Source organism: Rhineura floridana, chromosome 1 (genome assembly GCF_030035675.1).
Source record: "Rhineura floridana isolate rRhiFlo1 chromosome 1, rRhiFlo1.hap2, whole genome shotgun sequence".
NCBI classification, from domain to species: domain Eukaryota; kingdom Metazoa; phylum Chordata; class Lepidosauria; order Squamata; family Rhineuridae; genus Rhineura; species Rhineura floridana.
Genome location: NC_084480.1, coordinates 121,432,736 through 121,455,153, shown reverse-complemented (window position 1 = coordinate 121,455,153; position 22,418 = coordinate 121,432,736). Strand labels below are relative to the sequence as shown.

The 22,418-nt window shown below is 42.8% G+C and overlaps 1 protein-coding gene across 6 annotated transcripts in view; it reads right to left on the bottom strand.

The window, feature by feature from the left end:
• FOCAD (focadhesin) overlaps nt 1-22,418 on the bottom strand; it is a 211,582-nt gene that overhangs the window by 61,902 nt on the left and 127,262 nt on the right. For all 6 annotated transcript variants that reach the window (XM_061630872.1, XM_061630878.1, XM_061630855.1 and 3 more), the window contains 4 exons: nt 20,731-20,814; nt 18,836-18,962; nt 15,862-16,050; nt 14,467-14,588 (listed from right to left, as the gene is read on the bottom strand). In XM_061630872.1, coding sequence (XP_061486856.1) covers nt 14,467-14,588; nt 15,862-16,050; nt 18,836-18,962; nt 20,731-20,814 — 522 coding nt within the window. The remainder of the gene's footprint in view (nt 1-14,466; nt 14,589-15,861; nt 16,051-18,835; nt 18,963-20,730; nt 20,815-22,418) is intronic.

Below are 22,418 nucleotides of genomic sequence, written 5' to 3'. Positions count from 1 at the left end.
TCTAAAACAGAAGTTAAACCTTCTGTAATCTGCCTCATAGCCATGGTGGTGGTGAGAGAATGTGCAGACCCAAGGCTCACTGCATCTTATTCTCATAATGTGAAATTATGGTTTAGTATTATGTCTGAAGCAGCCCACTGCTTCAGTAGTACTTTCCAGGCAATGTTCCACCATGCTACACAACCTCCTTCCACATAGTACATTTAAGATACAAGTCAGGAACTACTCCCTCAAAGAGGTTATTTCTAACTGCTGAAGTGCATTGGAAGACCATGGTTGACCAATCTAACCCAGACACTACGGGCAAATCTTAGAGGGTTCTTTGGTTGTTGTAAAATCCTTTCCAGACACCCCCAATTTGAACAGATCACCAAAAGGTCTACAGCTACTGGAATGTCCTTTCAAAGGCACTCTACCCAGTCTTATTCACCAAGCAATAAAGCAACATGGTAGCACTTTAGAGAGAGTTAAAAGATGAGCTACTTGATTTCTCTTGAACAGCTGCAGGAACTCAAACAATACACAACTTCAGACAGACCACTGATTATTGAAACCATGTTTATCTCTCATAGGAAACAGATTTCTTTTTTTAAAAATGTGGCAAATGCTTTATGTCTTACTCTGTTCTTGTTGACAGATATTATAGCCAGAATAGTATCGAGAGGACTACTTCTGAGGGACACAGCTATCAGTGTTTCAAGTTGGTACAGACCCCAAAACATAAGATGATATGTATGTGTTCTCTGTCCCACACTTGTTTATCCACATAGGTCCAGTTTAGATTATTACTTGGGCAAAAGATCCTATTCCCTAGAGGAGGAATTAGGTGAGCATGCCCCATCTACTTTGCACAAAAATAATGTAAGAGATGAGTATCCGCCTGGAGTACAGGTATCTGCAAAGAGTGCCCACATCACACATTACGTTATGAGCATGGTGGAGCCAAGTGTGTTGGCCTGCTCATCCACCTCTGAATATGGGTCTGGTAAGTGGGTTCTCCAATATGGGGTCCCGCAGGGTTCGGTCTTGTCTCCCATGCTTTTTAACATCTATATGAAGCCGTTGGGTGTGGTCATCCAGAGTTTTGGAGTGCGTTGTCATCAGTACGCTGATGACACGCAGCTCTACTTCTCCTTTTCATCTTCTTCAGGTGAGGCGGTCGATGTGCTGAACTGTTGTCTGGATGCGACAATGGACTGGATGAGAACTAACAAACTGAAACTCAATCCTGATAAGACTGAGAAGCTGCTGGTGGATGGTTTCTCTGGTCAGATGGTGGATACATACCCTGTCCTTGACAGGGTTACACTCCCCCTAAAGGATCAGGTTCGTAGTTTGGGAGTCGTTTTAAACTCTTCCCTGTCACTTGAGGCCCATGTAGCCTCGGTGGCACGGAATGCGTTCTACCAACTTCGGTTGGTAGCCCAGCTACGTCCCTATCTGAGTAAGGAGGATCTTACATCAGTGGTTCATGCTCTGGTAACCTCACGTTTGGACTACTGCAACGCGCTCTACGTAGGGCTACCTTTGAAGACGGTTCGGAAGCTACAGCTAGTGCAAAATACGGCGGCCAGACTGCTAACAAGAACTAAGCGGTCTGAGCACCTGTCCTGGCTCGCTTGCACTGGCTTCCAATATGCTACCGGGCCAGATTCAAAGTGTTGGTTTTAACCTATAAAGCCTTATACGGCGCGGGACCACGATACCTGCAGGAACGCCTCTCCCGTTACGAACCGGCTCGTACACTACGGTCTACTACGAAGGCCCTCCTCCGGGTCCCGACCCATAGGGAGGCCCGGAGGGCAGTAACAAGATCTAGGGCCTTCTCAGTGGTGGCCCCCGAATTGTGGAATAGTCTCCCCAAGGAAGTACGCCTGGCCCCGACACTATTATCCTTTCGGCGCCAGGTTAAAACCTTTCTCTTCTCTGAGGCATTTTAATTTAAGTTATTTATGTAAATGCTGTAATTTCTATTTTAGATGGTGTATTTTTATATTTGTTATACTGACTTTGTAATTTTATTATTGTATATGTTGCTATGTTTGCCGCCCAGAGAGCTGTTTGCTAGTCGGGCGGGATATAAGCTGAATAAATAATAATAATAATAATAATAATAATATACACAGCAAACATAAGCAACATAAACCTCCCCCTCCTTATTAAATGCAGCAGTGATCCTTAATAAAATGCAAACTAATGTATGGAACTTAAAATCTTTAAACCTCCATCTACATACTCTAGATTCTAATCCCATGAGTGCATGTTTCAGAAACCTACATAGTGAAAAAGAATTAATTTTCATTGCCCCTAAATTAACTGTGTGTATGTGTGTGTTTATATTCATCTCAGTCCCCATGGATTCGTTTATAGTAACAAGCTTCAAGTTTATAGTAACAATCAAGAATTTTTTTATAGCTGACAAGAAATTACTAAAGAGACATAAACACTGTGATAAATATATGGCAATAACTGCCATAACTCCAAATTCACCATGTTTATTGAGTTTACTCTGGAATAATAATGACAGAGGATGCACTTAGATGACAGAACTACCCTGGGGATGAGTTCTCTCATTCCAATGTAACCTGTATTGATAATCTACATCACCTTGCCAAAGCATGTAGCTGTGCAGTAAAATGGTTGTCTGGTTAGGCTCAGCAAGAGTTCAGTATCCAAGATAAAGATCATCATCATCATCATAGATTTATCTTCCACCCTTCCTCCCAGTAGGAGCCCAGGGGGATAAACATCAAGATACACATATCAGAATACAGCATAATTACTAATACTACCAAAGGCTTAAGAACATAAGAAGAGCCTGCTGGATCAGGCCAGTGGCCCATCTAGTCCAGCATCCTGTTCTCACAGTGGCCAACCAGGTGCCTGGGGGAAGCCCGCAAGCAGGACCAGAGTGCAAGAACACTCTCCCCTCCTGAGGCTTCCGGCAACTGGTTTTCAGAAGCATGCTGCCTCTGACTAGGGTGGCACAGCACAGCCATCACGGCTAGTAGCCATTGATAGCCCTGTCCTCCATGAATTTGTCTAATCTTCTTTTAAAGCCATCCAAGCTGGTGGCCATTACTGCATCTTGTGGGAGCAAATTCCATAGTTTAACTATGTGCTGAGTAAAGAAGTACTTCCTTTTGTCTGTCCTGAATCTTCCAACATTCAGCTTCTTTGAATGTCCACGAGTTCTAGTATTATGAGAGAGGGAGAAGAACTTTTCTCTATCCACTTTCTCAATGCCATGCATAATTTTATACACTTCTATCATGTCTCCTCTGACCCGCCTTTTCTCTAAACTAAAAAGTTACTCAGACAGCTCCCTTACTGTGAGCATAACGTAAGAAGGGGACCTATGTCATCCCAATGAAATGGTTGTATGGAGGATCCACAAGAGTGATCAGATTTTATATTCCCAAAATTGTGTGGAGACACATGAATATGACTGGCACTTAGACCTATGAACATACATCTGGGAGAATCTGTATATCATCAGATGAAAGAAGAGGCTACAATATTATGGGAATGGACACATATTTCAGACCATCTTTCTGCTAAATTATAAGCGTCTTTCTCCTCATCCTGCCTTAGTGCTGGTGCTCTAAATTGGATATACTGTTTCCTCCAAGGGAAGTAATTCAACACAAAGCTTATTCTTGCCAATTGATATAAACAACAGCCAAGTATTTCCAATTCAGTACTTAACCAGTGACCAGCTAACACAAATAATTTCAAATATCAAAGTAAAGGACTCTTCCAGATATAGTAGGCAGATCTTTCCACCTATCATTAAACCCTGTAGAACAGTGGTGGCCAACATAGTGCCCTCTAGATGTTTTTTTTTAACTTCAACTCCTGTCAGCAGTACACATGGCCAGTGCGTTCTGCAATACAACATACGCTCCTTGTGAATTTTCTTACAGATTGTTCCCTTTCCCACAAAATTTTATATTCCCCTGAGAAAGTTTGACTAATGAAAGTGATGTCACAGAACAGCTCACTGCTAGCCCCAGATCTACTTTGTGTGGATGGGTGGGTGTGCTTCAGGCAAGGTAACTTCAATGGGCATCCCCTTGATCTGGGAGAGACAAAACTGAACAGGAGAGAAGCCTAACACAATCTTTTAAAGATGCCCATTCAGGATGTGCCTTAGACCAGCGTCCACCATCCTGGTGCCTTCTAGATGTTTTGAACTACAACCCCCATCAGGCCCAGTTGGCTGGAGCTGACAGGAGTTGTAGTCCAAAGCATTTGGAGGTTACCTGGTTGGTAAAGGCTGTCTCAGACTACATGTGAGGTTGGTCCTTGCATGCTTGGCTTTTGTTTACTAAATGAGGGTCAGCTGTCGGAGTCTCTATCAGAATGACAGTGTGCATGTGGGGGGGGGAAGTAAACCATAGGCTCAAAACAAATCTGTCCCCCCCCACCTCAGTTGCTGTTTGACTAGGAAAGAAAGATGTCACTGGCTCTAATGGCAGTGTTCCTCCCAGGGTAAAAGAACAACCATGTGGAAGCCCGATCTGGATCAGGGCTGTGGCAAGGACAAAAGGTTAAAGCCCCTCCAGTGCTATGATACTAATCCAGATTGGGCCTTCCATAACTATTTAAGGGGAAAAAAAGCACACAAGCACATGTCCTGTGCTTAATGTCACGTCTAGTTTGGCTCTGAGATGTTAATGCCCTCTAGTTAGAAAAAATGGGGTTCAGATATGAGGCTGGATGGATTTGTAAATCATTGTTGCATGTCCGAACAAAAACTTAATCAGTGTGTGAACTTACGTATATTATAGACTTAAAGTCATTCTTTCTCCCAAAGAACATTGAGAAATGTGTATTGGTATCAGGGCATGATACCTCTAAGAAAGAATTCACAGAACCTCACCATACTACAACTTCCAAGATTCTCTGGGGGAAGCCATGATAGTCAAACTGGTATAAAAGTGATATAACTTTGCAGTGTACTATTAATTAGATTTCTTAACCACTCTTCACTATGAGGTCCCATGGTAGGTTAGAACTATTAAAAAACACAGTATTAAGATCAGTTAAAACTAATTACAGTCAGGGGTATAGGGTGGGTCCTAAAAATATGTATCTCAGGTGTCAACGTAAGATCAAGCCATTTCAGATCTTTGACATTCCACTCTTCACACAGTCCACTCTTCACACAGAGTGGCTTACAAAAAAATTTAAAGTGAGAATGGAGGAACAATTGGGGCATTGACCTGGCCTGTGCCTAATCACAAAGCTTAATTTCACTGCAAGAGTTATTGTATTACTGTTGCCATATTCTAAGACAGCAGTGGCTCACTTGCTCATGCCAGAGGAGAGCCAGATGCTCCCCTAGGCAGCCTAGTTGAGGGCTAAATCACACAGGATGATGTTCGGCACACCTTATCAACTGCTTGACCTGAGAGCACAGCCTGAAGAAACTGGCACTGGCTTTCTTAAAGGTCAGGGGCAGGAAATCTTTGGCCTGCAGGTAAAAAACTGGCCTGCCAGACCTCCCCATTTGACCCGTGAGGCCATTTTGGGGAAGCCATGCATATCTGTCCTACTTCTGACACCATACATGTAAAGTGTGGGGCTGTTAAAGGCAGGGCTTGAAAGGAACAATCAGGAGCTTGAAGTGGGCCACTGACTGTTCCTTTGCATCAGCTGATGGGCAGTAGGAGTGTGCCTTGCTCAGAAGGGGGAAGCAGTTTCCACTGAATGTAATGCACACTTTATCTCCCAGTTGCTCTTTGAAGCCTCCCTGCACTTCCTCTTTCTATCTCCAATGTTGGTGAAGGAAATGAGAAGCACAGGGAGACTCGCAAAGGGCAAGAAGTTTTGACAGATGGGCAGGATAACCCACCTGTCAATCATGTGATGTCATAATGTCCTGCTATTGACAGGTGACTTGCCCTGTCCACATGTCAAAGTTGGCACACAGGGCCTGAAACATCACCCACCCCTGTTCAAGTCAGTCTCGATGCAAAAGTGGTACTGTGCTGTATTCTACAATGTTTAAAAATACTTTTATACTCACTAATCTTTGACATATTTTTCAAGCACAGATTTATATAACAAAATTAAACATTGCTTCAGTGTTCTAATGGTGCATTTCTTCACATGCTTGGGTTCCTTTTATAATCCCTATATATGCTTTGCTCTTTTGCAAGTATGTACATCACTCCACCAGCTAAGCCAGGTTCTCTTTTTAGGAATGTTTAACATTCTGCAGACATATGATGCTGGGCTCTGGGGAATAATATTTCACACACCAAATACTTTTCAAATTAAGCATTTTTAGCATTGAGCATATCATTTTGATATCTACACCAACCCAATATTATACTTAGCACTGAAGACTTTAGAAGCACAATTGCGATATATGCATATACATGTTTGTAAAGAAAAAAATGAGTAGGTCTGGGATTCAAGTTAAATGCCATGCTTCAAAACACCAGTCCAGAGAGCAGGAATAATTAATTCACAGAGGGAAGAATAGACATGAGACCAGATTTTGTTTTCATATAAGTCTTATCTAACTATGTTTTCTTGAAATGAGGTTTTTCTAACTCTGTTCCAAACAATAACCACATTATTAAAGAAGTTATTTAAAGTTTTACCCATTCTCAAATTACAGCAAGAAAACCCCCAAACATAAATAATTTAAGAATGTCACCCTGAAGGAATAATTACAGACTTTGGAAGTCACTATTTTAATTATAAGATGGTTATATTACATTCATATGAGCTGGAACTCAGCATTTGGGACAAAAACCAAGGATGGCTCTGAAGGACAGCATGCTCAGGCAAAGAGTCCATGGTTCTACTAGCACAGCCATTCTCACTTAGCATAGGGCACCAGAGAAGGATAGAGCCAGTAGGAGAGAAATCCATGTTTGCACACCTTGCTTCTTCCAGGTTAAGGACCCCCGGGGGCACCGTATCCAAAATCCTGAAATTGGCACTGACAATAACTTTTCATTCCGTTTTCCTTCCTTGCATTCTTTTGTTAAAAAAAAGAAGTTAATTGTTTGACCTGCCTGTTGAGTGCACATGCATTTCATTCACTTCTTTTTCATTTTGATAAAGCAGCATTGCTGCTTCCCATCTTCCCTGGAGGGAAGCAGTAGAACCCTAAAAAAAGATCGGAAGCAAACTGAACAAAAGCATTTATTCTCCGAACACAAAACGTTATGTTTGCAGTTACCAGCTGTTGCCTTACCTTCTCTTGCCAAATAAACATTATGGGAACAGACTATCAATGAAACTGCATTTCAAGCTATCTTTCACTAAGCTATTTAATTTTGAGAGTACGGAAATTATTGCTACCATAGCTTCTCCCCATCCTACAGGAAAAAATGATTATGCACAACAGTTATGAAGTGTACTTTCAGAGTTTAAGAGGACATCTGAAAAACATACTTCTCTTTTATTATTTTCTCAATTTACTTAAATCTGAGATGAGTAGGGGGAATTAATACAAAAATGTATATGCATTTTCTGGATGCCTGCCAAACCAAAATGAAATGAAGAAAGAAAATGTAGCACCAGTTAAAAACAAAAGTTGAGATTGTGGAATAAGAGACAGACATGCCATTTTTTAGGAAGGTAAAAAACGAACAATTTCCTAAGGAGGAGGAAGAAATAAAAACTTGAGTCAGAAACCAGAAAAAAATGTAAATTTTAAACCAAAACCAAGAGAAACTGTAAAGATTACGCAGATGCCAAGTGCATCGGTAAAGGATTTCAGGTGGGGAAACAAGTCTGTTAAGTTGATTAAGCATGACTGTATGTCATGGCCAGCCTGTAACATCCCAGTTTATACCTGCTGCCACCTCTCAATTCACCCTAATTCCTGAATGAAAGGCACTCCAAAAATTGCAGGTTACCTGACAACCATGGAAGGGGCAACTACCAGCTAACTCCCCAGCCACTAATGAGTGTATTTAGCCTGTCTTCCCAACTTTGTCTAAGGGTGTAACATGAAAGTGCAGTCTGGCAAGCAGGGAAAAGATCATTGAGATGTAAGAGCATACAGTCAAACCCCAGATCCCAAATTAAGAAGCTTTATTGAGACTAAGGATGGAGAAATAAAGGGATGATATTGAAAACAGACAGATAGCATTAAAAAGAAACATACAGTAGGGTGCCGCTTATACGGCAGGTGCCGTTCCGGACCCCTGCAGTAAAGCGGAAAATGCCATAAAGCGGAACCCCATTGACTTTAATGGGCCACGTCGCATGAAAATGACACAAAAATGGCGCAAAAGTCACAAAAGAGAAAAAAATAGCTTTAAAATTAAAACAAAAGCCGCTGCATCAGCGGAACGCCGTAAAGCGGGGCCCTACTGTACTGTATAATCTCAAACATATACACAAAGGGCAAGGATCACTATAAAAATGTTCAGCATATGACAGGTTTTCATACCCTGTAGAAACAGGAGCAGGAATTGACACAGAAAGTAGATCCTCCAATCAAGTATAGCCATTGGGCATGGATTTTATGTATAGAATTTTGACACATGACATGTCTAAGGAGTATCTGGAGAGGTGGGCCAATCGTATTATCCAGCAACCCAGGAAGGTGGAAATAAAATTTCCAACTATCAACAAGAACCATTGGGGGAAGTTCCAGCCTGCATGCATGGAGGATGCTTGAATCACAATAGGTAGGTTGCTATATGAAGGGGAAACTAGGGGCTCATCCAGATGACTGCAAAATGTGTGACACACCTGCTATGTGTGTTCATTATTTTTCGGTCGTCCAAATGACGTCTCGCACTGTTACGCATTGTCGCGGGTTAAATCCGCTCCTTGCAACACCGGCAAAAATGCGATTTGCTGTTTAAAATCGGAAATCATCCGCTGTGTCTTCAGGAGGTAGGATGCAATACCGCGGACTTTACAGCTGATGGGTGGTTCTTGCCCTTTCTCCTCATTCCAGTCAATCACGTATCTGCACTTTTGAGCATGTGCGAGAGTAAGCCCGGGAAAATTGAACCAATCATCGCAATGGTGGGGTGTTGGGGGGGGTCTGCAACTACTGCGCAGATGCATTTTATTTTTTGCCAGCCTGCAAACTGGGCGGCCACTCTGGGTGAGATCTGCAATGCACAGCAAGCAAGAAAGGGGCTGCTGGTCAGTTTCACGCCTGCCTCGGGAAAGCTTTGTCAATTTCATTCTACTGGCTGGGGTTTTTGTTTCAAATCTTTTCCGAAGGAAAGGGAGAAGGAGGGGTGTGTGACACGTTTCTTGCTTTTTTGGCGAAATAAGTGCAATTGCCAGAGGGTGTATCTCCTTAGAGACTGGAGAACCATAGAGAATAAAATTGACTAAGCTTTCCTGGGGCAGGCGTGAAACCGACCAGCAGCCCCTTTCTTGTTTGTATTTACGATATTACGCTTAAACGAATGTATGCTTTTCTGCCTTTATGGATATTTAAGGAGATACACACGCTGGCAATTGCACTTATTTCACCAAAAAAGCAAGAAACGTGTCACCCCCCCCTCCTTCTCCCTTTCCTTCCCGTGGCGAAATGATTTGAAACAAAAAACCCAGCCAGTAGAATGGAATTGACAAAGCTTTCCGGAGGCAGGCATGAAGCCGACCAGCAGCCCCTTTCTTGTTTGTATTTGCGATATTACGCTTAAACGAATGTATGCTTTTCTACCTTCATGGATATTTAAGGAGATGCGCATGCTGGCAATTGCACTTATTTCTCCAAAAAAGCAAGAAACGTGTCACCCCCCCTCCTTCTCCCTTTCCTTCCTGCGGGAAATGATTTGAAGCAAAAACCACAGCCAGTAGAATGAAACTGACAAAGCTTTCCGGAGGCAGGCTGAAACCGACCACCCCCCTCCTTCTCCCTTTCCTTCCCTGGCGAGAACTCCTTTACAGCCATATTGTGCTTCGTTGCGAAGGGGGAGAGGAGCATACGTCATTTTTTTGCTGACCAACTGGTTGATAGGGGGAGGTTTTAGAGGCGGAGCTTGGAAAAAGCGAAAAGAATGTAGGGGTCTTACCGCTGCGGGTGCAAAAAAGGGTTTTTTTAATTGGGAAAGAGCAAACTAAAAGGCAAAGTGAGGACTATCAGATGAGAAACCAAATATGGAAACCATAGATTATTCCGCTCTGTTTGGATAAGCCCTAGGTTACTACATTGAATTTTTGAGCAAAACTGGAAAATAAAATGCCTTTCTGCACAGCACTTCCACAAGAAAATGGATGATAGTGAGCCAAAGCCTTTTAAGAAAAGTTATGATGGATCAGACCAATGGTCCGTCTAGTCCAGCATCCTGTCTCCCGAAGTAGTCAGCCAAATACCTTTGAGAAGCCCACAAAGCAAGGCATGAAGGGAGAGGCCTCTACTGTTCTCTCCAGCAACTAGGATTCAGAGTCAAACTGCCTCTGAACCTGGAGGTTCTATATTGCTGTCATGACTAGTCATGAGCCAAACATGCATTTTACCCAGTCTATGGGAGAATAATTGAAAAAAAACCCCCACCCATTATCAAAATGCATTGTCCTCTGGATGCCTCTGATTATTTTTTTCTGCATCTCAAGATCATCCTCAGCATTTTGGGCAGGGGGTCAACAGGATGTCCTCAGAACAAAATTACTTTCTGGCTCAGTATTATAACCCACAGCAATTCTGCAGAGGCATCTGTTTCTCTTCAGCTTTCTCCTTTGATTCTGTGATCTCTTTGACATGCAGAGCACAGTGATCACCAACATGTCTTCCCTGTCCTTTCCATGGAGTTTGTATCTAGGGATAACCATATCCTACTGATTCTCTCCATTCCACCAGATTTCCATTATGCCCTATCACTCCAGGCACATTACCATATAAAGACCTGTACTGGGTGTTCCCTCTGCAAATGTCTTTTATGTGTGCATTTCCCCCCCATAGCCCTTTAGCCTCTTTGACCAGCTGTTATATCCAATTGTAAATTCACTGCCATATTCTGCCCTGTTCCTATTAGGATGACCTGAAACATTTACACCCTTTTCCATTAGGAATGACTTGCCCAAGCTAGAAACTCCCCACCTTCTCTCTGCTTTTCCACAAAAATTGTCTTAAAAGCTGCTCTGTGAGCTTTTTGATATTATCCCCCACCACACCACTGAATGGCCTACTGTTACAGACAGTGTTCAACAATTTTTCACATGGGACATTATGTAGGGAGCCAAATGAGACTCAAAAGCTACCAATTATCAATTCTGAAGTTGTCATGGGCCCCACTGGACCCCTAGGCAAGACTGGGAAAATAAGTGGGTTACAGACGTTTGGAAAGGGACTGGGGTAACCCTGAGGAAAATGCTTCCAGAAGCCTTGGGCTGTTTTGTGCTTAGAAAGCCTGTTAGCGTTTCTGTCAAGGAGAACCCACAAACTCCCCCCTTGTCTACAACTGACAGGGAGCTTTTTCAAAGAGTTGAAAACAAAAGTAAGTTTATCAGAGCAATTGATAACACTTTGGTCAAGGCCACTGACTGAAAAAGAGATGGTGTTAATTAGGCAGGTTTCTTTCTGCTCCTAGAATAGTCTTATAACAAAGGTGTTGGAAGTGGGGCAAGAGCAACTCCTGTTTTGTTTATGTTCCAGAAGGAAGACAGAGTTAGGGTCCTCCAGATGGATAGGCTTGATTACCTTTACCTGTGATGCTCTGACTGACTTCCTTCCATAGTTAGACTGATACGTCTTTAGGGAAGCTTATCTGTGCCATGGCCCCTTCAGAGGACTCGGAGGAAGAGGAAGAAGCAGAGTTGGCAGACCCAGGAGAAGGAACTAGTGGAACCCCTGAGGACACAACTCTGGCTCTTCCCCAGCTGGAGAATGTCCAGGACCTGGCTGAAGACCCTCAATCGGATTCTGGGCATGAACAGGAGGCTCCCCTCCCCCCTGCAGAAAGGAGACACCAGCGAGTAGCACAGCAACGAAGGAAGAGGTCGGGTCGGGTCGTTTAAGAACAAGCAGCTCTGAGCAGCTGGGAGACTAATCATGGGCACCTGGTTTAGGGAGTCTGTTATAAAAGGCAGTTCATGGCTGCAGCAGACTGCTGACTACAACGTCGGTTGTGACCCCTCGCGTGTAACACCGTTGCTAGCCTCTGGACCTTTGGACTGGACCCCTGGCTTTCTGAACTCTGCTTCCCTACCTGGACAACGCTCTTGGACACTGCTACTGGTTAGTTTGTCAAGCCTTTCTTCTGCCAGCTGGCCTCCGTTATCTGCCTGGCCTTGACTGATGTATTGCCCAGCTAACTGCCGTCTGCTTCGTTACTGCCCAGCCCCCAGCCCTGAAGCTGACAATCTGCCCCTCCTCCTTCCGCCCTCTTTTCTCTTCTCTGACTGTCCGGGAGAGAGGAGACACTTTTGTCTCTGCTCTCTCTCTCTCCTAGCCATGAGGGCAATTCCCACGCCTGGGTATTGCGCCTCCAACTTAGTTAGTTAGTTAGAACTAGGTATGCCTTTCTATCTGCTATGTATTTCTACAAATAAAGTAGCTTTTCTTATTTTACTAAGTCTTAAGTCTCAGTGACCCTAATGCAGGGTAAAAGCCTGCTTTCTTAGGTAAACGCACACACACGCTGGTACAATCGCATTTCAGACCGCTGTTACTCTCTGCTTAACTAATTTAGCACAACAAAAGGCAAGAAGGTATTCGAATTAACCCATAGTGTGCAGACACCACCTCTCATTGATATATAAAGTCCTACAATACTTGAGGTTCTCCATTGCGACAATAGTCTTGCCACCTCCACTATGCCCAGTTGTATCCTGAGATAAGCCACGTTTCATATTTGACACATTATGTGTGATAAAAGGACATGTATCTTTTTTGTAGCTTCCTTATATGCACAATGTAATTGACATCTGCCCTTGTCACAAATTAGGATATGTGCAAACACTTTCCACAGATGCAGCAATCTGTATTATCTTTATTATGGACATAATCACTTTTGCATCTTGACTATTTTAAAGAAAGCTGGCTAAAAAATAGCTGGCTGAGTCAAGCTTGAGCTAGACAGTACAGAGGATGTGTGACTGCCACTGAAAATAGCAGCCACAAGTCTCTTCTTTTGCTCATATAGTCAAAGCATAATGTGACATTGTTGCAGTGCAACTTTCACTGCCTCTGCAAGCAACAGCCATTGATGAAGGAATGGTAAGATTTGCCACTTTATACATTTTCACTAGAAATAATGGGGAAGGAGCAAACAAGTCAGAGACACAGGGCTATACTTTTCAGTGGCAGCCACACACCTTCTAATGTCTAGTTTCAGCCTAAGTGGTGCTATCAAAAAGACATAAATTTCCCCCCAATTCATTAGAATCCCTATTCTGGAGGGCTCCCTCTTCAATGTACTTGAGGTCATGACTCCATATGATCCAAAACAGTCTCCAATGACTTTTAAGCTGCCCTTCAGAGTACCCATGACATGAATAGAGGCAGATGGGCATCATGGGAATCATGAAGTGGTGCACCATTCCACCTGCCCTGGCTGCTTTGCTTCCCGAATATAGCTTCACCCTGAAGGCAGTTTTGAGAAGTTCAGCTTTCAATGCAACCCCTTCACAGAAATGTTAACATAAGAGACCTTCCTTGGCACAGAAGAAATATTCCTGCTTTGCCATCATGGCTATCACACAAATAAATAATCACATCCCTTTTATTATGGCGTGACAAGAAACTTCCTCCAGAGAGATACACCGCTGTCCAAAATGCTGTGCAATCATATTAACTGTGATGTACTTTGAGAGAAATGCTTACACATCTGGCGCTTGCTCCTGCAGTTTCCTCTCTTGCAGGTATTCCTGCTGTTCGCAGTTTCTGAAGATTAGTTGCCATAATGGCTCTAAATGCTCCATTTAATGAAAATATTTGATAACAAGGCCATGCTTATATTCTGTAATGATTAATTGGATGTTCATTTCTAATTCCTTCCCTCTTTCTGCCCCACATCCCAAGCCATATTCCCTACAGAAGATTAAAGCTTCAGTTTACAAAACCTTGATACACCAAATCAGCTACATTAACGTAATATCCCAGGGTGCTGGAAGCAATTAAGAGATATATTGCATTATTATTACAGTAACAAGGAGCAGAGGTCACTCCCCAGGTTCCAGTCCCCTAATTGTTTTTCAGACAAGCCCAAATCTGACAGGACTGTAACTAGATTAGGCAGAACTGTTAAAAAGAGTTGAAGGGAAAATGTCAGCTTTGATTTACACTGACGGTCTTCAGAGAAAACATTCAGGCACAGAGAGCATTTTATTAGATGTATTTATACATTCCATTCTCCTTAATCATTCTTCACAGCAAGTTTACTTAATTAAGAGTAAATTACAACATCACACAGCTTGCAGCTACCATTTTCTAATTAGAACAAAGCAAATGCAAACCCAGGTTGGGGAAATGAAAGAATGAAGGAGGGTTGTAGAAGCAGAAGGAAAAAGGCAACGGTTTACCTCATGGATAAGCGTGATTAACATCTGATGGAAATTGCGCCCCCTACTGGCTAGAAATCGACTGATAGGTTTGCCATCCTTTCCCACATGGATTGGAAGATCATAACTCAGCAACATGCCAGCTAAAGGAAAATAATGTACATATACATATACATAAGAAAATAATGTATATATACATATGAATTTGATAACAATTCCAAAATATTTTGTTTTAATATTACTGCAAAATCAGAAAACACTGATGTTCAGGAAGCTGAAGTTCAGGAAGCAATTTCATAATTCATTCTCAAGTTCATGACTGAAGAAGGAAAAGGTAGCTTCTGGCTCCAGAAGTAGTCAGCTTCTACACTGGGCTGCTACAACTGCTCGTTGGACACTCCTCCCAGATGAGCCCTGATTTGCCCTTTCAAGCAGACCACGCCCTAGCCCCTCTACTAAACTGCCTTCCTCCCTTTGTTTGTATCAAGGTGTGATCTAACACCCCCCCCAAACAATTTCATAGCTTGAGTGCTTAGATTAGGCTCATTTATTCAGCCCCTTGATTCTAAGGCTCAGAAGCTTGGCTCTGCTTTCTGGGAAAACAGCACCTGAAAATCAAGCTGCAGCACCTGAAAATCAAGCTGCAGTACCTCAAAATCAAGCTGCCCGTGATAGGTGGCAGGAGTTTGGGTCATTGGCTTTTCCTGCCACATCCTGTCCCGTGCACTTGATGCATGCAGTTGCTGCCAGGTGCTTAAACACTGAGCATAAGGTAAAATGACAGCTGTGACTACAGGATGCCAGTGGCCACCATGACAGCAGAAAAAGTTGTGTTTTAGGGATGAGGAAGAGTCTCAGATGGCTGATGTGACTTGCAAAATAAAATTACTGAAGCCCTCAATTCAATGTGTGATTTTGAACTTTTAGGCCTGGGACTATATTACCTGAAGGGTTGCCTCTTCCCACTTATACCTACCTAGACCCTTCTTCAGGTGCCCATGAGTGGAAGGGGATCCCTGTTGCAGAATGCCCTTGTTCACAGAAGCTTGCCTGTCACCTTCTTTAATGTCTTTATGGCCCCAGGCAAATATATCTTTCTACTCAGGCTTTTAAATCTTGCTGTTGTTTTTTAAATATTGTTGTTCTCAGCTCCGGTTTTCTATCCTCCACTCTTTTGTTTTTTTAATCTTGCTTTGGATCTTAACTCAAGAGGTATTTTAATGCTGCATTATACCTATTACATATAAATAGTGCATTATAATTCTTCTTAAAATTGTTACTTTTATTTTGGGAACTGCCCTAAGAATACTTTGTTATAGAGTAGCATATAAATAACATAAACAGAGAATGGGCCATTCAGCTATCCCAGGTTATTTTGCCACATGAAGGTCTTGCTTATTGTCAGGACAATCTTACCTGCAAGGCCAGGCTTGAGCCCTGGCTGCTTGTTCCTCTCATACATTTTCAGCATAAAGCTTGGAACGCCTGATACAGTCTTCCCTTGGTCTGACCGAACAGCACCCCCTCTCAGTGCAGAATGGTATATTCCACGAGGCATGCTGGTCATCTCCTGTTTCACAAGTGATGCTGCAAACTCTTCAAATGCTTGAGGGGAGGGTGAAAAGGAGAGTGAGTGACATAGAAAGAAAACAAAAAGTAATTGACTGAAGAAACCAGAACCACTCAACTAATGTAGAACCACAGCTATTATCTGGGAATGTTATGCTGACATAACTAGTAACTCCATATTCAGCTGACAGCTCCAAGGTCATGGTTTTTGTATCTCTTAAGTAAGCCTTTGCGACTCCACATTCACCTCCCACTCAAAACGTCACCTCAGGAAACCTTCAATAAATGGTGTCAGATGTTGAAGCTTGGAAGAAAAAACAAACGGCCAGAGCTGTTTTATATGTTGATCAATGCACCCTTTGTTTGATCACTGGGCCGAGGTCACCGGTAAGGAACAACAGAAGCAGAAATGACCTTTACCTTGGCCAATGTAGTGCCAAATAAATATCCCCGCCAACATCTACATGAGGATTCTTGCCATTTAAAATAAAACAATCTAAAAGTGGATACTGAAAGTTGAGTAAGCTTAACATTGATTGAACTGGGGCTTTAAAGCCCTACCTGAGTTCACTGTTGGTTGTAAAGAATTATCATAATGTTAAGACACTTGTGAAAGTAAAATGCAGTAGCTCAGACAAAGTAGCTCAGTATTAGAGGATCCACAGCAGGGTTACTATTTTCCTATTATGACTTGCTAAGGCCTGGCAACATTTGGTAGGTTTAACAGTCTGTTAGTGCCTTTTACTATACAATGAAAAAGGAGTTGTTCCTCTTTCCCCCAAAAGGGGAGTTTATGACAACTGTTTCATATTAGCCCTGTGGCTTTGATGCATGCTTTTCCCAAACCAGATACAGTGCTGGATTTCCTACTAACTGCAGCAAGCTTGGGATAAAAGATCATTCACACGCTCACTCTCCTAAACCAAACACCAAGTGTCACAGAATCAGTTAACAGAACTTACTCAGACTCTGGAATGCCTTTGCTTTTTCCCCTCAAGCCTTTTCTCATCTTCCCCACACCTCCCCCCACTTTCTTAATTTGTTTCCTTTTCATTTCTTTAAATTAGAGTATAATAGCCAGAGGGAAGTATAATGAAAATGAGCCCAGTATTTACAGGAAAATAGGAAAGCTTTTCCATAGACCTAATACTATAGACAGACCAAAGAATTTATGTGAACCACAAAACTAAATGTGCACTTGTGTTGCATAATATCCTTGTTATGTATGTTGCAGTTTCCATCCGCACTACTCAAAGGACATTTGTCTTGCACTGCCATCTTCTTGTCTGTATTAGCTACACATGCTGGACAATTAGCTGAACTTAATACCCAAAAAGAGTTTTGTTAGCTTACACTTCTGAGTAATTTAAAAAAGAAGTCCTGAGCCTTCTCTTCCAAATTTTCAAACTAGCATTTAACATAATGTAGTATATGCTCTTGAATTATTTTTCCAGGTTCATGACATTTTATATAGTCTGCTGTCATTCTTTGAAATCAGCTCTTTAGTAGTATAAAAATGTCACAACCTGGTAGAGCAGGGGTGGGGAACCTTTTTGGCTCCACGGCAGTAGTGTAGTGGCAAATTCAGAAGAGCAGGATCCTTTCTTAATAGTCACAGCCATGCCCCTTCTAAGATTATATAACCTTCTAAGATGATAGAATATGGCCAGTCTTGACTATTGCTTTCTGCCTCTCTATCATTACCACCTTTACACTGTCCTTTCTCACTGCTGGATATACTGTTTGAATTACTTTCTCACTGCTGGATATACTGTTTGAATTACTAAGTTCAGTGTCTACGCATTTATCTCCTGCTGCTACCAAACTGCTTGATAATTTATATGGGATGCTGTCATCAGGATTCGCTATCCCTTCTTCTGCAATTGCAGAATTCTTACTCTCCACAACTTGTCTTTTGGAAGTAGGAAGTGAGAGGAACTCCTTTCACTCTCATTGGCTGCAATCAGCAGGAAAGGACAAGGAAGCATGTCAGTAGTCTCTTCTCAGTGGCTAACACACTCCCCTTTCATGCTGATTGGCTCGTAGGATGCTGTAGGGACCCTGCTGGGACCTGGCTCCCAAAAAAGTAAAGGGTCTAAGACCCCTGAGACCCTGGATGACTACATCCCTGCTCCACAGGCTAGATCATTATCAGGACTGGCCTTGAGGGCCAAATTTGACAGGTGGGCAGGGCCACCCACCTGTCAATAACATGTCATTATTATGTCACATGACTGACAGGTGGGCAGTGGCACCCACCTGTCAAAATCCCTCACATGGCTTTGCAAGTCTCCCCCTGCTCCCTTTAAACTCCCAGTCTCGGAGTTTTAGAGGAGTGTGGGGACACTTGCAAAGCCCTTTAAGCATCTGAGTGAGTGTGCAGGTGGAGGCAATGGAGGAGAAAGAAATCTGCATTGTACAGGCAGGCCAAGATTGGTCTGCGGGGTGGAGGTTTCCCAGCTCTGCAGTACAGGAATTTAAGCATACCTGCCAATGTCAAAAGGAACGTTGGCATGCTTTAGCAACTTCCGTCATTGGCCATTTAGTGAAAACAGCTTTAGAATCAGTTTACTGAACCAGATCAAGGTCTATTATTCTAGCATTCTGTTTTGGCCCTTTAGATGCCTCTTCAAAGATGATGGCCACTATCTCCTGCCAATTGCCCCCAGCATAAATTATCAAAGCTGATCACTTAGTAAACGTTTGTACATCTAGTACTGCTTCTGAACTGATCACTTAGCAGCAATTTTAAGGAATTCCCTGTAAGTAAAACAATGATATAAAAATGCCTGGCCAGAAACTGTTTCTGAATACATTGTACCTGGTAGAACAGGAAGAGGAGTGAGCATCAGTAATTTGATATATGAGACACCCGGAACAGAGAGATCAACTTCCTCCTCTTTTTCATTTATGTCCACCTCTTCTTGTTGGACCAATTCTGGTCTTGCCTGCATGAACAAGAAAGCATTGAAAAAAGAAAACATGCAGATATCACACATCTTTAAAAACTGAGAAATATGTTTGCCTTAGTTAAGTCCAAGCAAGGGCAAGAAATCCTCTAAATGGATAAACATAAGTTTTGGAGAAGAGAATTATGCCTTTATTCTACTGTCATATCAACAGTACACCAATCCATCACCATTTATAAAACCACTTTCCCAATTACAAAATTGCACATAAATTGGGTAAGTTTCATCCCAAATTCTTGGTGTGACTAAAACCATTCAGATATTTGTTAAAGGTAACAACAACAACAACACCCATCCTTCACCAGTAGGTGCTAGGGAGGATCACAACAATATAAAAATATTAAAAACAGTTTAAAACAAATTATATTCACAACTAGAGAGTGTCCAAAAATGGCAAGACTCTTCTGAACAAGAGCACCATTTAGGGCAGAGGTGGCTAACTTGTGGCCCTCCAAATGTTGTTGGATTACAGCTCCCATTAGTTCTAGCCAGCGCAGCCAATGGTCAGGGACGATGGGAGCCGGAGGCCAATAACAGCTGGAGGGCCACAGGTTAGCCATCCCTCATTTTGGAAGATGTGGGTGGAGCTGCTAAGAATGCATGGAGGATATCCTGCAACACAAACACAGTTAGCTTTCTTTTCATTCAAATGTAATTATTCCCTGCAGGAGCACCTATATCTCCTTATTCTGAGGTTTACAAACAATCCCCAACAAATGGGCCAGATCATTTCTAACCATTGGTCATGCTGGCCTGGGTGATGGGAGTTTAACAACATCTGGAGCCTGGAGGGCCACAGGTTAGCCATCCTAGTTTCAAAATAACTGAAGCTGCCTGAACTTTTTTGTAGAAGAACCAACTGGTGAATGATTTGAATCTACTCTTAGATGAGTAACGAGAGTTTTCCATTTTGTTCTTTTAATTCTAAGATTTTACTTAAATGTGCACTTTGTATTCTTCTCCTTGCCTATGCTAGCCCTTTTCAGAATTCTCTTTGGGGGTGTCTTTATGAGGATATTTATTTAATTATGCATTTATCACATTTCCAGGCAGCTCAAAACATTTTACAACAGTAAACATAATATCAGAAGCACAACTAACCAAATCATATAAAATCATTACCACAAACCAGAACAAACACAAAAACGGCCAGTGCAGCTATGACTGTTAGCTATGATGGCTACATACTGTCTCTGGTGTCAGAAGCAGTATACCTCTGGATACCAGTTGCTGGGAATCGCAAGCAATTCCAGTGGGCATCTGGTTGGCCACTGTAAGAGAAAATGGACTAGGAGGATCTTTGGTGTGATCCAGCAGGGCTCTGTTTATGTTCTTATGCTTAGTGCCTGGCCATTACTGACTTTACTTGCTATAAGGAACAGACAAGAAACCTTGCTGACTATTCAATTGCCAAGTAGGGAGATGTGTTCGTTGAGGTATGATGTGGTGTTCAAAGCTGTAAGGGTTAAAACTATAAGTTCAGAAGCATGTAACTGGCACAGAACAGCTTGAATATTGTGGCTACCTGTCACCTCTCAAACCTTTTCTGGAATTCTCTTAGGAACAGACCCTTTAATGAGATATGGATAGTGAAGACGATCAGAAATGGTTTTGACACATTCTGCTTGGACCCTTCCAAATAGCAAGCACTTCTGTTTCCACATTATCTTGTTCTTTCTAATTCTTTGTATTTCTGACAATTAATCACTCTCATCAACTATATTTAAAGGAAGGGAGGGAGGTCTACCTGTTCAGGAATATGAAGGATGGTATGCTCTTCAGAACTAAATTCAGAGAGAGATTTATATGCAGAGGTGGCTATGAGAGGATCCTAAAGAAGAAAAAAGTCACTGTCACATCATATATCACTGCTGAATGAGGGCAGAGATAGAGGGAAATGGTACTGCATCTCCACTTAAAGCCAAGAGAGCGGACAAAACAATGATTTACAAGGTGAAGAATGTGGGCCAATCAGTAGGGAACCTTGAGTTTTTCACACAGATAGCAGACACTAGGAATAATATTGCACATCAGGAACACATTTTTAAGATGTATCTGATACACTTTACCCATGTCTTCACATACTTAGCAAAATAGGTAAGAACTGTAAAGCACTCTGAACAATGAGCACAGCCAATAAAAATACAGTTGGGAAGCCCCCAAATACATGCCACTGCTTTCATTTTCAGCAGAGAAGTGTAGTGTTAAACGGAAATTCATCTGCCCTCTCTTAGCAGTTCGACAGGGCCTGCTCCAGGAATGCGGGGGCCCTTGGGCATTAGCCTGCCCCGGGCCCCTCCGCTCCCCTTCTGCGATCCCGCAGATCGCAAGACAAGACCTTCCGAGCCACCCGCCAATCCCTACCATCCCCCCCGCTTCACCTACCTTTCTCTGCTGTTCATTGCGGCTGCGCACACTGCGCGCGCAGGGTTGCCATCAATCAATATGGCGGCCGAGGTTTCTGTAAGGGACTGAAGCCTCTGCCGCCATCTTGGTTGATGGCATTCAGCGCGCGCATTGCTGCCATCAACCAAGATGGCGGCAGAGGCTTCAGTCCCTTACAGAAACCTTGGCCGCCATCTTGATTGATGTCAGCAGTGCGCGCAGCCGCAAAGAACAGCAGAGAAAGGTAGGTGAAGCGGGGGGGATGGCGGGTGGCTTGGAAGGTTTTGTCTTGCGATCCACAGTACTGCTCGTGCCGTGGATCACAGAAGGGGAGTGGAGGGCCCCTCAGGGCCCCCCCAGGGACTCCTGTAGCTGCAGGGCCCTCGGGCAGAGCCCAACCTGGCCGCCCCTTAGAACCAGCCCTGCAGTTCAAGATGACCTCACAAACACAGAATTAATCTGTACCAGGGTAGGGAGTATGTAGCCTTCCAGATGTTGCTGGACTACAACTCTCATCATCCCCAACCATTGGACATGCTGGCAGGGGCTGATGGGACGTGCAGTCCAACAACAACTGGAGGGCTACAGATTTCCTAATCCCATCTATACCTTAGCCTCACCACGGGGCTTGGCAAGACTACTACTTTCCAGCTGTATCGTTTAACATAACAGATAAGTCAGGGAACTCAGGTTGTGAGTTTCACTGCTCCCACTAGCAAATATGGATCACTGTTGGGAAATTCATGTCGAATATGCTGATATGGCTAGAGGGTTGAAAAGTCATGAGATACCAAACCCCATAGCAAGTGCAACTTTTAGGCTTGGTCTCAGATCATCTAGGTTTGTGGGGAGTGGGGGAAAGAGAGAAGAGCAGACAGTACAGGGTATACCTCCCAATTGCTCGCTGCTGTAAGTGGCATTCTACCTTTTAAAAGTCTGAACAGGTTAAGGAGCAAGAGTCAAAAAGAAATTTGGAGGGCAGTTTTTAAATAAGAACACAAGTATGAGACAAACTAGTATGATTATTTATTTAAGCTATCACTTAAATTA